Source organism: Manduca sexta, unplaced genomic scaffold (genome assembly GCF_014839805.1).
Source record: "Manduca sexta isolate Smith_Timp_Sample1 unplaced genomic scaffold, JHU_Msex_v1.0 HiC_scaffold_47, whole genome shotgun sequence".
Lineage (NCBI taxonomy): Eukaryota > Metazoa > Arthropoda > Insecta > Lepidoptera > Sphingidae > Manduca > Manduca sexta.
The window spans coordinates 28,051-42,538 of record NW_023595264.1 but is presented as its reverse complement, the minus strand read 5'-3'; the positions used below and the strand labels follow the sequence as shown (position 1 = coordinate 42,538).

The 14,488-nt window shown below is 35.3% G+C and overlaps 1 protein-coding gene across 2 annotated transcripts in view; it reads left to right on the top strand.

The window, feature by feature from the left end:
• The first annotated feature begins 936 nt into the window (after nucleotides 1-936).
• The window catches only part of LOC119193391, a 40,464-nt gene continuing 26,912 nt past the window's right edge, over nucleotides 937-14,488 (top strand). The window contains exons 1-2 of one of the 2 annotated variants that reach the window (XM_037446986.1): nucleotides 937-2,895; nucleotides 4,129-4,652. In XM_037446986.1, coding sequence (XP_037302883.1) covers nucleotides 1,605-2,895; nucleotides 4,129-4,214 — 1,377 coding nt within the window. In that variant the 5' untranslated portion in view covers nucleotides 937-1,604 and the 3' untranslated portion in view covers nucleotides 4,215-4,652. Of the gene's footprint in view, nucleotides 2,896-4,128; nucleotides 4,653-14,488 lie in introns of those variants that run through there. The other variant, XM_037446982.1, reaches the window with a different exon arrangement.

Genomic DNA, 14,488 nt, shown 5'->3' with positions numbered 1-14,488 from the left:
GGAAAAATATAAATAGATGAATAAACGCTAAGCATAATATAATTCCAAGTATTTTAATAATGGGTAAAGGAATGTACTTTGTACAGTGAAATTTATCCTTTAATAAAAATAAGAATGCAATTTCTAGCGTATATACTATACCTCAAATAATTTTATGTACTCTTATATATTTTATCCTCTATAGAAAAATATATTTTCTTGTTTTGATAACATAAGCTATATCTCGGATTCCGTCTACATCACATCAGATTTCGTCTTTATTCGAAATACTTTCACATGATTCCCTTCATAACTAAAGCAAGCCATTATAATTATTGATAATGAATTTACTGTAAGTTCAAAAAGTCAAATATGAATTACACTTAATATTGAACTTCGAACCTTGGAACCACTTCTAAGCAATCACTGCTATTTATCAATACATATAGACATAAATTGCAATTGTTAACGCAATTTCCACTTATAAAGAGCACGTAAGATCGCTTACTGTTAATCTTTGTTAGATTAAATCCGCCTCGGCTTACTCACAATCGCCAGACGCCGAGGTCACAGATTCGTCAATACCTATTTGCACCGATATAATAATCTTATGTTGTACAACGTTGATACTTAGTGATCAACCAAAAAGTTTAATTGGCCGATAATCGAATTCATTTGCGAATAAATGGGCCGTTTAAAGCCGATTAATAAATTTGAACTATGGAACAAAGGCAATATTGGTTTCTATTCGACTGAGCAAACCAAATCCATGGCCGGCGCGTGGCTTGTTTAATATCAATAATCCCTAACACTAACATAATCCCCACGGTCGGCAGGTGAATCTGTGTAAGGCACGTGAGTTATTATATAAAATACCATCTGCGTTTCTATTAGTCACGACTGCATATGGCCGCGTCGGTTGGTCAAACGTGAAACTGTGTCAGTGCGAACAGTTGTTGCACGCGCTCACGTCACAGATTACGTGGTGTTGCCGTTTGCTAACACAATACTGCTAGGTTCAAGGGGAGCCGGCCAGATCGCCGTCTCGTTCCTTCTCTATTTATAGTCTCTCGCGTCTATTCAGCTGTTTGCTCTCAGTGCAGAAATGTTCGGTGTCGCGTACGTCCAAAACCCCACGCGATTAGCCTCCCGGATTGTTTCCCGGAGGAAAAGCGTTCGGGAGAGGAAATTACGCAAAGCGCCAACCATCACCGATCTATCTGCGAGGCGGACGAATTAAAACCATCGACGTCAAAGTCATTAGACGGTGCAATTTGGTGCAATCTACACACTCGCGCGAACTTATGCAATAGTTTTCAACATCATCCAGCTCGTTACAGTGTGATGTTCAGTAATCATTTTACAGTGTGCTAAGTGACTGGTGCCGATGCTTGTGTTCACACAAATATGGAACCTTTATCCGCGTTTCACGCTTATTTTCGTTTGAAAAACATAATTGACATTGGTGCTATTTAAAGTGAATGCCGGATTGTTTCGGCTGGCAATATGCCAGTGTATATAGGAACAGCTGACTGTAAACAAACAAATTAGCACGCCCGTGAACAATGTAATTTCAATTTTCAAATTGTGATGAATTAGTTCAACGCGTGTCTAGTGTTAGTGAGATGGCGGGAAAGGACAACTCCAGTGATAGTGACGGCCCGATAATCGACGATAATATCATTCGCATTCAATTGAGAAAACCGAATCAAAAGAAATGGGAGTTACGGACGCGAAATCTCTCTCCCGGGATAAGGTTTCCGACCGTACAACTTTTTGATTGTGAAGGAAATTTACTCGTCGAAACAAATGACGAAAATGTGTCCATAAAAAGTTCCGATTTTGTTGATGGAGCGCTGAGACCAACTCAATCATTACGCGAAAAAGATTTTAGACACGTTATAGGCAAAAAAAATCTTAAAAAACACAACACAATATCAGGCGGTAAAGTATATACGCGCGTGTACAAAACACCTGTGATACTAGGCGATAACGTGACAAATATAAATAGAAGGTACGTAGTGCGAGACGAATGCGGCGTCACCAACATTCCAGCAACACTTACTGTTAATAAACACTTTTTACAAGCGAATAGTATCGAGACATCTCCTTTTCAATCCGAAGGTTTTAGCGAAGTGAGTAGTTACAAAAGTTCTGACAATGAGACATGTGAAGAAGTTAACCAAACGTTAAACTATAAAGAAAATGGTGAAATATGTCCCGAATGCGCGCGATTATCCGACAGTAGCATTAAATATTCATCGAAATCGTCACTAACCGAACCTATAACAACGGTAGATGCAAACACACCAAACAATGGAAACGAATCGGTTTCGCCACTACATAAATCACAATCATTCAATGATACAACGTTGAGAGAGGTGATAAAATCGCCTGGAAGTGACGCGTTACATCGCTCTAAATCTGGTGTTATGTACAATCCCCCGCAGAATAAGGTACCGTTCCTTAACACCTATTTGAAAAGCTTATCCGCTCGAGTGAACTCTAATCCGAATTGGTTTGCTTTACACCGGCGACGAACAATCGAATCCAAGAATTCTCACGAACTCAACCGGAGAAAAAATTCCAAATGTAATTCGAGAAAAACATCCCTCAACTTGGGGGACAACACGTCTGACAATGAATTTATTAACATACCCACAGATGTCGCGGCCGATTGCGAAATGAAGAAACGTTTGAAAATGTATAGACGTGGCATATCGGAAATCGAGATGAGGCAAAGTGTGTTTACAAAGACGAGGAGACATTCAGTGAGTGGGATGATTCGGGTCGTACACACTTCGTCCTCGGAGAGTGTCGACGAAGCTGACGTGGTACTCAACCGCTTGAAGAGGAGGATACTTAAGAATAAGTTGAGAGAGAAAAGACGGAGTTTTGGGGCCAAGTTTCAATTCAGTAAGTAGCTAAATGTATTTGCTTGCGATATTGCAAGACGATACGAAACGTTTGTGTATGCTCATTTAAAATGCTTTAAGTGTTTTCACAGATTCCAAAAGAGCAATTTACTCAAACACGCAATGTGTTAAATTCTTTCTTAATTCAAGAGCACTTACTTTCGTTCTAGACCTCGATACCTACTTTTATAAATGTGTCATTTTAAAAAGAATTTATGCTTGGAAATAACGTGAACAAATACTTACGAACGTCACGAATATTTACTCTGATGTACTATTGTTTTTAAAACATTTGGTAGACTATAATTAACATATGAATAGGCGAAGAACACTCTTTATAACTCTTCTTATGCACATTTCGCATATGGAGGAGTGTGAGATTTGACATAATTAAAGTTCATAGAGGAGTGCAGAAAAAGACTTAAGTTAAAGAATGTGTGACAAAAATAATTAAATTCGTCGGTCGAATTTCGACCACGGGACAACTAGTATACATATTAATAAATAATTTGGAAAATAAAACTGCGCAAATGTCATTATATTAGACACTGAACATATAACATCCTAGGAAAAACAAGCAGATATATTTTTTCTTAATTTATTAATGTTCGTATGTACCACTAGCCTAGAAACAAATTAACGTTGCATTTTTCATTCAGTAAACCTCTCATTACCGGCTGATTTTGTTACTTGCAGTTTTGGTTTTTAACTCTTATTTCCTATGTAGTGACACTAACCAATACAGAATAAAAATTTAAAATAAACTCATTAACAAATAAAATACTTCTGTGTAAAAATATAAATAGGTAACGCTTGTTTTGAGTATTCAAGCTTTATCTGTTATCTCTGAATCTACTAGCCCAATTTTGAAAATTCTTTGTCTAATACAAGTTACGTTACCTAAATCTCTTACTTTTCAAGGCTATTTATCTCTCTACATTGAATGTGAACAGAACCACGAGCAACTACTAGTACCCAATAAAGCGATATATTTCCTGAAGAATAAATATCACATATTTCGCTAGCCGTGAAGGGTAAACACTCGTATGTTAATAACGTTGTATTATCTAACGATTTATTGCCAGTCTCCTTATATCAATATTAATAAAGGCCATATTCAACAATCTTAGTACTTTGGTATACCTTTTCGGCCTACATGCATCTTAACACTCAATTAGTGGCATTGTTGTATTGCGTTAGAACTGCATTTCTATGGTATCGGATTCGATTTCAGGGTCATGTAAAAAGGTCATTCTGCTCAGTAGAAGGAGTCTGGAATTTGTTGTCGATATGGCGTTCGACTCGCCCCCTATCACATAGTATCCGCCACGTATATTCCACACGTGGCGAATAATTACATATATGCATTAGTTGCCCTCTGCATACCCCTTTGGGGATAAAAGATATAAGAACATGTGAACTGTGAAGGTAAGTGATTTTACAAGACTAACTATACTGAAAGTACATAATTGCGGTTTTATTTCTGACGTAGTGTGAGTAATGCTTAGACAAGCAAGTGTAAACACGATAAAGACAAAGTACATAATTTGTGGGGATTTCCTTAATTTTACATCATTCATTTGTGTAGAAATTGTAAAATATATAATAAACTTCTCATACATAAATAGGTATAATAATTGATATCTTGTTTCCTCATCACTATTACTTATTCCAAGCAACTGAGATACTGTATTATATTAAAAAGTCATAATGATTTCTTATTTTCACGCGACGGTTAGACATTGAAATAAAAGTATATTACGAATTTAAGCGCGGTTTTTTATTTTATAATTTTCTCCTGACGATTCAAAGACTGCAGCCTTCATGGTCACAGGGGGAATGAGGTGATGGTTGTTCAAAAAAACAACGTTCCAATATGTACCTCCATTTTACAATTACTTTTATTTTCAAAATATTTATCTATTGAATTATAATGTCTATAAAATAGTTTTATTTCCATCTTAAAAAATCATTTAATCTTTTAGAAATAGTCCCTTATAGGGACTCGTAATACTTTCAAAAATAGTCCTTTATAAGGACTTGTAATAATTTAATAGGTTATAAACAATGGTGGCATAATATCAATGTAGAGATTAATTCATCGAAATGTTTATTGTTTCGATCATAGTGCGGTTAACCTCACGAGATATGAAATGGAATTGCCTTTAATTTGACATAACATCAATAATTTGTTGAAGACTTGCTTTTAATGTCCAAGTTTATGTTATCCGCTCTGTATAAGGCAGTTAATGCTTATACTATGTATCTGTTCTAACAATTATTTGGGATCTTGACTTTTGTTGTTTTTTTCATACGTGCAAGGCAAAGTGACTTCACTACACCTGATGGTAACTGGAGTGGGGTCCAATATGGCGACTGACGAGAGATGATTAACCCTCGACAGTCGACACAATTATGCCGTGTTGGAGCCGGATATATACAGGCTGATTCGGGAACACGATACACTAACGTGGGCCGTTATGGCGGGTTTTAACATCTTGTGTACGGTGGTCGCTATCCGGGCGGATATAAATTATATCCTATAACACCAGTGAATTTACACCTATATATTATACTAGCTTTTGCTCGCGGCTCCGCCCGCGTTATTAAGTTTTTCGGGCTAAAGTTTTCCGTTATAAAAGTTACATTATATATTTTCCCGAAGGCCTATGTTCTTCAAGTTCGTTCCAAGGGTCTCAAACTGTCTCCATACCAAATTTCATCATAATACGTTGGCTAGTTTTTGAATTTAACACGTTCAGGCAGACAGATGCAGCGGGGGACTTTTGTTTTTATAATATATTTTTTTAGAATTTTTCAAGAGGAACAATCCCGCCATACATCATTGTTGCATAACTTTAACCGTCTACGCAACGCACGCAACGGAAGCTCTCGAATCTAATAAATTTTCCCCGTTTTTGCAACATGTTTTATTACTGCTCCGCTCCTATTGGTATATAGCCTATAGCACTTCAGGAACAAAGGGCTATCCAACACCAAAATAATTTTTCAGTTCAAACCGATACTTCCTGAGATTAGCCATTACTGCTCTGCGCCTATTGGTCATAACGTAATGATATATAGCCTATAGCACTCCAGGAACAAAGGGCTATCCAACACAAAAAGATTTTTTCAGTTCGAACCGATAGTTCCTGAGATTAGACATTACTGCTCCGCTCCTATTGGTCATAGCGTGATGACACATAGCCTATAGCACTCCACGAACAAAGGGCTATCCACCACAAAAATATTTTTCAATTTCAACCGGTAGTTCCTGAGATTAACGCGTTCAAACAAACAAACAAGAAACTCTTCAGCTTTATATAATAAGTATAGATTTCACCATTCACATTTACTGCAATATCGCGTAACGAGCCTTAAAGACATATTTACTTTATGAATTTCTTGACAATGACAAACAACTCGGCTTAACACGAAGATTCCTGAATCATGAAATTTTGCAAACGAGTTCCTTATATAACGTATACAACTAAGATATATGTTTTTAAATTGATTTTAGAAATAAAAGGGGTCTAAACTCCAATAATGTCAAATGACAGTTAAATTAATCCTAAGTAGTTGATCAAAATTTAGATTTCAAAATCCTTTGTTTAAATTTTATGCATAACGTCTTTCGAGATTTAGAGCTCATGCTGTCACTGTCATTTGTTAGACTTAACGTTGGTGGACATATTTTAATACTTTGGCACTCGGTAGCTTAATTTAGAAGAAAATGATGCAAGCAAGAACGACAATAATCATTTTGAGGCTCTAACAATCCTTTAAAAAAAATTACGCAAAATTCCATAAAATTTACACAATTTAAAATTTACATTTACATTTACAAAGGTAGAGACTTTCCCGCCATCACACCCACCACTACAACTCCTGTAAGCCAGGATCAGCAGTGGCACGCATTTTATGACACCGAGCAGTGAAGCTCGCCGAGTCTCAGGGAATACTAATTTGTCATTACAGAAGTAAGAACAGAAGGTACAGAAATAGTCTAAATTTCTCTATGAAAAGATCTTCCTTTAATATTTACCCTCCAACGAAAATCCCATCAAAATGAATTATGACGGAGATTAACCCGAAATAACAAACATATTATCTATAATCTTAATGCGTGTAAAAATTTTTAGTAAGGCGCGTGAACCATAAGCATAATAAAAAGAATTTAAAAAAATCACAATTAAAGTTGTTTTGTCTGTAATCTAAATCATATAAAATGTATTCGGATTTAAACGAAGCTATTTAGTTCACAGTAGAACATGACTTACATCTATCGCTTTATACAAATCTCTTTCCAACAAAAGTGGATCAGTATGCTGAGAATGTGGCAAAAAAATACGACATGACTGCGTCTCGTTTTATTGTGATTGGTTGATATACTAACACGTGACCGACGCATTGGTCTCTCGATCAATCATAAACATCAAAATTAAACGACATCGACTTACGAGTCGCGTTTATTTGGGACATAAAGAGGCTACAGAAAACTCTGTCTATAGGATGCGTCATTCCCGTACATATTTTTTTATTGCTTTGAATGATGAGACGAGCTTGCCGTTAGCCTGATGGTAAGCGATACAACCGCCCATAAACAGTAGAAAAACCATCCAACACCTTGAATTACAAGGTATTGTTTGATACTCCACTGCGCTCGCCATCCTGAGACATGAGATGTTAAATCTTATTATTTCCAGTAGTTACACTGGCTACAATGTTCTTCAAACCAGAACACTACAGTGACTACACACTACACACACTGCTTAGCGGCACAAAAGAAATTTCGGTGGTCCCTACCCAAGCGAACTCTCACGTATGAGAGACCTACCACCAGAAGTTTCTATTCGTGTTAATGATGGTAGAAAGACTAGGATACAGCCCCAGTACAACGATTCAGGGAACTTCTCACTTTATCTTTAATGTTTTTATCTTTAATATTATTCCTTGAATAGAAAAGTATGATTCAACGGCAGTCTTTCACGCTTATTCATTACGAGTCAACATGAAGTACGAACGGAGTATAAATCTCTACTTCGTTGTCATGTTAGAACATACGTACAATATAATGGTTTGATATTTACTGTTTAGTAATCACAATAATGGTATTATGTTTAACACATAATATATTGATTGTTACTACTTAAGGTTATAGCTTAAGGTCCATTTTCATACATTTTGTTTCACCTTTAATTTAATAGGACGAAATTTTAAAGGCCGAAATATCCATGCATATTAATTATTTTTACGTTTTTCTTTCAACTGCGAGAACTAATCACTAACTAGACGTGAATTAAAATTCTTTACTTGCCAATACTTGTTTAGTTACCCAGATTAAAGCCGAAACAAAATGTATGAAAATGGACCTTGAGGTATCGCCTTAAGGGATATATTTATTATCCCCTTGGGTAGAGATCACCGTACACAAGGTGTTAAAACCCGCCGTAGTGGCCCACTTAAATGTGTCGCGTTCTAGGATCAGCCTGTGTATATCTGGTTCAAATAAGCCAGTATAATAACCTGGCGCGGGGACCACACTTCTCTTACTATCCACTACACCACGCCAGGTCTATGTGCATACTACACACTTACCATCAGATACAATGAGATCACTTTGCCCTGCTCATATAAAAAGAGGTCGAGTAACGCAGTGAGTGTGTAAGTAACGCAATGTATAGACTTAGGGTCGACATTGTATTTGTACTGACCTACATAGTACAGTCAGCCACAAAATTAGTTAAACATATTCAATATTTCAAGTCGCCTTTAAACTTAAGTGTCCGTTCCAACAATCATTTTTTATAAACTAAAATAAATTTTAAAGACTTTACTTCATCTTAGATAAAGAAAAATAATATTTCGATTGAAAAAATGTGTCAAAACGTTTCGAAGTTTTTTAATTTGTTAAGTTACTTTTATGCCTGACTTTACATACCTATTATACGTATCATTATCATTAGATAGTCGAAACATTGCAAAGATAATATACAAAGACCTGTAATATTAAAATTATGAAGGTAAATAACTCACAATGATAACATTGTCATGTATTAAGATTAAGTTGGGAAATAACTCCGAATGTCCATTTACGTCGAGAACCGCCCGGCCTTTGTGCAATTAGGTTTAATTGCGCAAATGACAAATTAGTTTTTTATACCAGAGTTATGCACGGTAAACTGCTAGAAAAACTGGATTTAATTTGAATGTTATGAGATCTTCAGGTTTAAAAATTTTAACTAAAGCCTAAATTATTCTGCAATATGTTAGAAAAGATAATGTCGATGGTGTATTTGTATTGTGCGGTATGACACGGCTCTGAGGTCCAGAATTCCAATCCCGGGTCTGGCAAAGCGTTAATGGGTTTTTCTGCTCAATATGAGCCCGGTCACTAGAATTTATGCCCTATCACGTTTAAGTAGAATAAAACATATGAACAAAGCATATCCTTAAGTTGTATCTCTATTCCAGCATGAAGGTTGCAGAGTTATACGAGTTTTTATAATTATTGTAACCATCTGGAGCCGTAACCAATATGCCACAATCATTAACGCTAATATTATGTATAGGAATGATATATCCTATCGATAGACTTATCGCTAGGAAATATCACTCCCATATTTTTTTTGTTTTTCATTTGCGCTAACGATTATAGAAAGGTATTTTGGCTACTGCCTGTTCTATTTTTAATAGTTTCAAAATGTGTGTGATCTTCACGAACTATTAATACCATGTTAAAACAATCACTAACTTGAAGGAAAATGATAAGTATACATTGGCAAAGGGGTTGTACTGGAAATTATTCAGCCTCAATAATAATATTCGTTGACCTTCTACTTATCTCTATAATAGAATAAAAAAAAGTTACTCTACTAACTCTGAGAGTTTGAGACTGGTAGACTGAAGCAGTCTATAATTTAAAATACTCTATGCATCCAGTGCAAAAAATATTTTATTTATCAACTAAATTCAATTTGCTTACAGCGCCATCTTTGTTTAATACTAACACTTATTTCATATTCAAGTTTACAACTTGAGACAAGTAAAGAGAATGCCATCTAGCGGATTTTAATCACATCACTTCATAAACTTGTAAACGAATTTGTTACCATTTTATTCGAAGCATAGCTTCTGATCAAAATGCATTCATCAAGAGCTCATTTTTCTACGGAATAGAAGTCCGATGTTTGATTTACAACTGATTTTATGTGACCAATAGTCGGAATGAACAAACTGAGAAATCTGATGTTTTTCTAATGGATCCCTTTAGTTTGCAGGAATAGAACACGTCCATCTCGCCTTCTGTTTTTTATATATAATGTTTTATACTATGTAGTGATAAAATTGTAACGGGCTTATGTCTATGCATTATAGATATTGAAGAAAAAAAAATTATATAGGTCTTTATCGGAGCAACAGAAGCCAAAACAACAGTATTAGAATTTCTCTGTTTGTATGTTTGTACACGAATCACGTAAAATCTACTGCATGGAATTTAATGCAGTTTTCATCAATGTGTGTCAAAGGTCTGACATAAAAAATAGACTCAATTTTATCCCAATAAAATATAAAGCAGGATATTTTACCAGGGCGGAGCCGCGAGCAAAAGCTAGTTTATAATGTTATTATTATACCTACATACATGTTGTAGATAAATCAGGGTGACTCGAATTTTTATGGCCACCCAGAAGTCAATTACTTATTAGGAGCGTCACACTTAATTTATTTACCTACATTAGAGACTAACACCCGTATTATTTCCTCAAAAATTCCTCGACTCCACTCAACGTCACTGGAGGTAATCTGTATTCTTAGTTGCAAAAATCGCCTCCACTCAAAGTCACTCAACACCTATCCTTTCTCGAGGATTCTCTAAATTTTGCTTTCTTATAACACGTCTTATGTCACGTTCCGTTCCCGTGGGAACGGGATAAAAAGTATCATATGTCCGTCTCCTGGTTCTAAGCTACCTCTCCACCAATTTTCAGGCAAATCGGTTCATCCGTTCTTGAGTTATAAATAGTGTAACTAACACCACTTTCTTTTATATATGTAGATTATTTTGGATAGAAGTGGTATGGGCACTAATAACCTCACTAGAGGATCCTCAAGAATAGCTCAAAATTGAACTAAAAATACCATTTTCGAGGATTCCTTGAATTAATTCTCAAGGTAACCTCGATTGAAATAAGGTTGATGAAATTTAAAGGATACGTCTTAGAATATGGGTATAAGGTTGACAGATGTAAGGCAAAGGTAAAGATTTTAGTCCAGTTCCTAGCAGTGGAGAAGAATCCAGATAACCCGATTCCTGTCGACTTCCCTTTCGTAACTTATGTAAAATAATCATTACAACGATTTGCATATCGCATTTATGCATATTATAAGGAGTACCTGTATGTTACATCGGCTATTCTTTCGGAATATGTCCCACCTAGTCACTGGTTCCTTGAACAGCTCTAATATAAGTTCCTTAATTTCACGTTCGGTCATAATACCATCAAATTAACATTTTGTACGATCAAAAATATTTTTAATTATCTCTACATCAAGCTCATAAAATCAAGCTTAGTCAAACGCATTTTTTTTACTTTAATAATGGGAGTATTAGGGCCAACCGACCAAATTAAATTCCTGTATCTACCAAATTAGCCAACCTTCATCCACAATTTAAGTAATAATAAAAACGGGTTGCGTTAACCCTCCGTAAAATAAATTTTAATTATTTTTATTAACGTTTGTCATAAATAATGATATGATCTAGTAATTATTTTTTTCATTTTCCGACATATCAGCTCACATTTACATTACACCAAGAAACTTCATTACGCGGACAGACTAATGCACAAAAACTTGTGTGCAACTTCGGAAGCCCTGAAAGAGCCACATCTGTTCTTTCTACGCCCGATATTTTGCCTATATTATTGTGAATAACATTGATGGTAAAACTTTCATAATCAAGAGTCCGAATCGATAAGTAGAGTCAGCCACAAAAGTAGTTGAAGGAATTTAAAACTTCAAAGCGCTTCTACACATTGACTTCAAGCGAAATATATTTTTTCTTTATCTAAAATAAAGTAAACCCTTAGAAGTTAATTTTAATTAATAAAAAACAAGTTTTGAATACAAAACAAAAGTATAAGATGAGGTGAAACTTTTAATTCGTTCAGCTGCTTTTGTGGCTGACTGTACAAGCACAATGTCTAGTACTAAGCCAGTGTGGAAAGTACTGTGTGGTTATTCTAATTATTAGGCAAAGCTAAACACTGGTAGTAGATCTCTTCTATGTTATGGGCCATCTGGGTATACCTTCTCATCACCAAGTGCCATCAATGTCTATATCGAATGCTAAGCAGCAGTGTGCGTGGACTGTGGTGCTCCTATTTGAAGGACTGTGAACCAGCGTAATTACAAGGCATTATAAGACTAACATTTTATGAGTCGGGGTGACGGGCGCAGTAGAGTGCACGCAATAGTTTGTAGTTCAAAGTTCTGTATGGTGTTGCTACTGTTTATGGGCGGTCGTATCGCTTACCATCAAGCTAGTGATGCCCGTCTCGTCAATCGATTGTTCATTATCGATTAAAATACGTAATTCAAATTTCCCCGCCCTTTCCCAATCTGTTATGCCTTCGCCTTATATTAGTGTATTACTTTGAACTTTTGTGTGATTAGTAGACAGCACTAATTATTATATTATGAGACAACCCACTTCTTCATTTGCTAGCCCTTGTTATATATTTTTTACGTATTAATAGGCAAATGGGTAATTTTGTCACTGTATTATAAAACTTATCTTCATCAAACAATTCTTATTTCATTTAGAGTAAAATACATGCATTCGCATGTCCATCTAGATTTTATGCCCATAATATCGTCGTCACAATAAGGGGAACAAGGAGAATTGTTCCATCAAGATATCATACAATTTGAACACAGCTATCAGGGACAATACAATGAAAACGAGGTACTTTAGGCCCCACTCCGAAGCGTTCTTTCGGCTAACAAAGAAAAGTTTTACTACAAAGAAAATTATTTGACCCTCTCAAATCTAACACGAACAAATTGTATGTACGATTTGTACGATAATGTAATTATTTCGGATGTAAATGTGATTGTTAAAAAGGTTGCTGCCTATTTTTAAAAAATATCTGCATATTACAGGATTTACACCATTTTGCGATGGTCGCTATACAATTTATATCCAGCCAAAATGTATACAGTACTACCGGAATAACGTCTGTATTTATTATACACAAACGCAGGCATACAATTCGAAAACATAAAAATCATTAACCTAAAAAAATATTTTTGATTCTGTTTATCAAAAATCCTGCAAGACGTTTATTTTAAACTCAAGAAACACGCATTCCATGAGGATCTGCCCCACGCTCCCCGCGGTAAATGGACATTACGTACATGTGTGGAAAAATTATCTCGCGTCGAGTTATTTGCGTACGTTTTGACTGAAAGCGTTTTGGCACAACACTACGCTGAACACAAACGCGTTAATGGCTGTTTATATTTGTTGCTTTAGTTCCATTATGTTAATGGATTATTATGGTTTAAATTGGACGCTTTTAACAATAAGGATCTACGAAAAAATATTGTTCGAATATTTGTTTTATCAATTTAAAAAAGGTAAGTATACGAACAGAAAGTATTTCTATATTACAATATTTATTTTATAAACTTTTATATGTTAAGGCTAATATTTAATAAAGAAATAACTGGATTTTATAAAAATGTGTTGACTAGTCCTAGTTGGACTTATGGCCTAAATTCGATCTGGTTTTATTAACATTAAACTGCCAATGAAAGCAACTGACTTTCATTGTCTTTACACCTGATGTAATTTCCCATTTTTTTGATCGAATGACATTACCTTAGTTTTTTTTTATATTTTAATAGTCCATAATCCATTTCGCTTAGTGTTTTTTTGTATATTTTCAATACCTATATACTACATGCTTTTATTTACAGTAATATTTGTTATTATTTTAATAGCACTATATGCAAGTGGATAGCTCATAATAATATTATTATTAACAATGTTAAGCCAACTTAATATTTTCTTTTAACGACAATTCATTACTTAATGTTGAACGAAAAGAGCTTACCCAGAACTATGAAATACAAAAGTAATGAGTAGAACTCCCCGAACTGTTTGGATTGTCGGAAAAGCCTTGTTCGCGAACTCGAAAAATCTTTGTAGACGCTACACTGGTTTTTCATCGAGAAGTCATAAATCTAAGTAATTGCTCCCTTTCTTTCAGTCCGTCGTCTTCGAAGGCGAAAACCGACGAAAAAGGGAGTTTCGCACGAAAACTACGGAATGCTGGCGGAGGGCCAACACTTAGCAGTCTGCATCTTGATACTTGTCTGCACTTCGCAGACGTTTTGGCCGCATAACTTGCGAACAACTTGTAAATTATTTTTATCGATTCGAATTCGAAACTGCACACTCATTTAGCACCTACTTTCGAAGGAAACGCGGACCAATAGTAATGAACTGCGTTCATTCAAGACAAAAATGTACGTACCGTTACGGAGCGGAATTGCCATCTGTATGATGGTATCTAAAAATAATA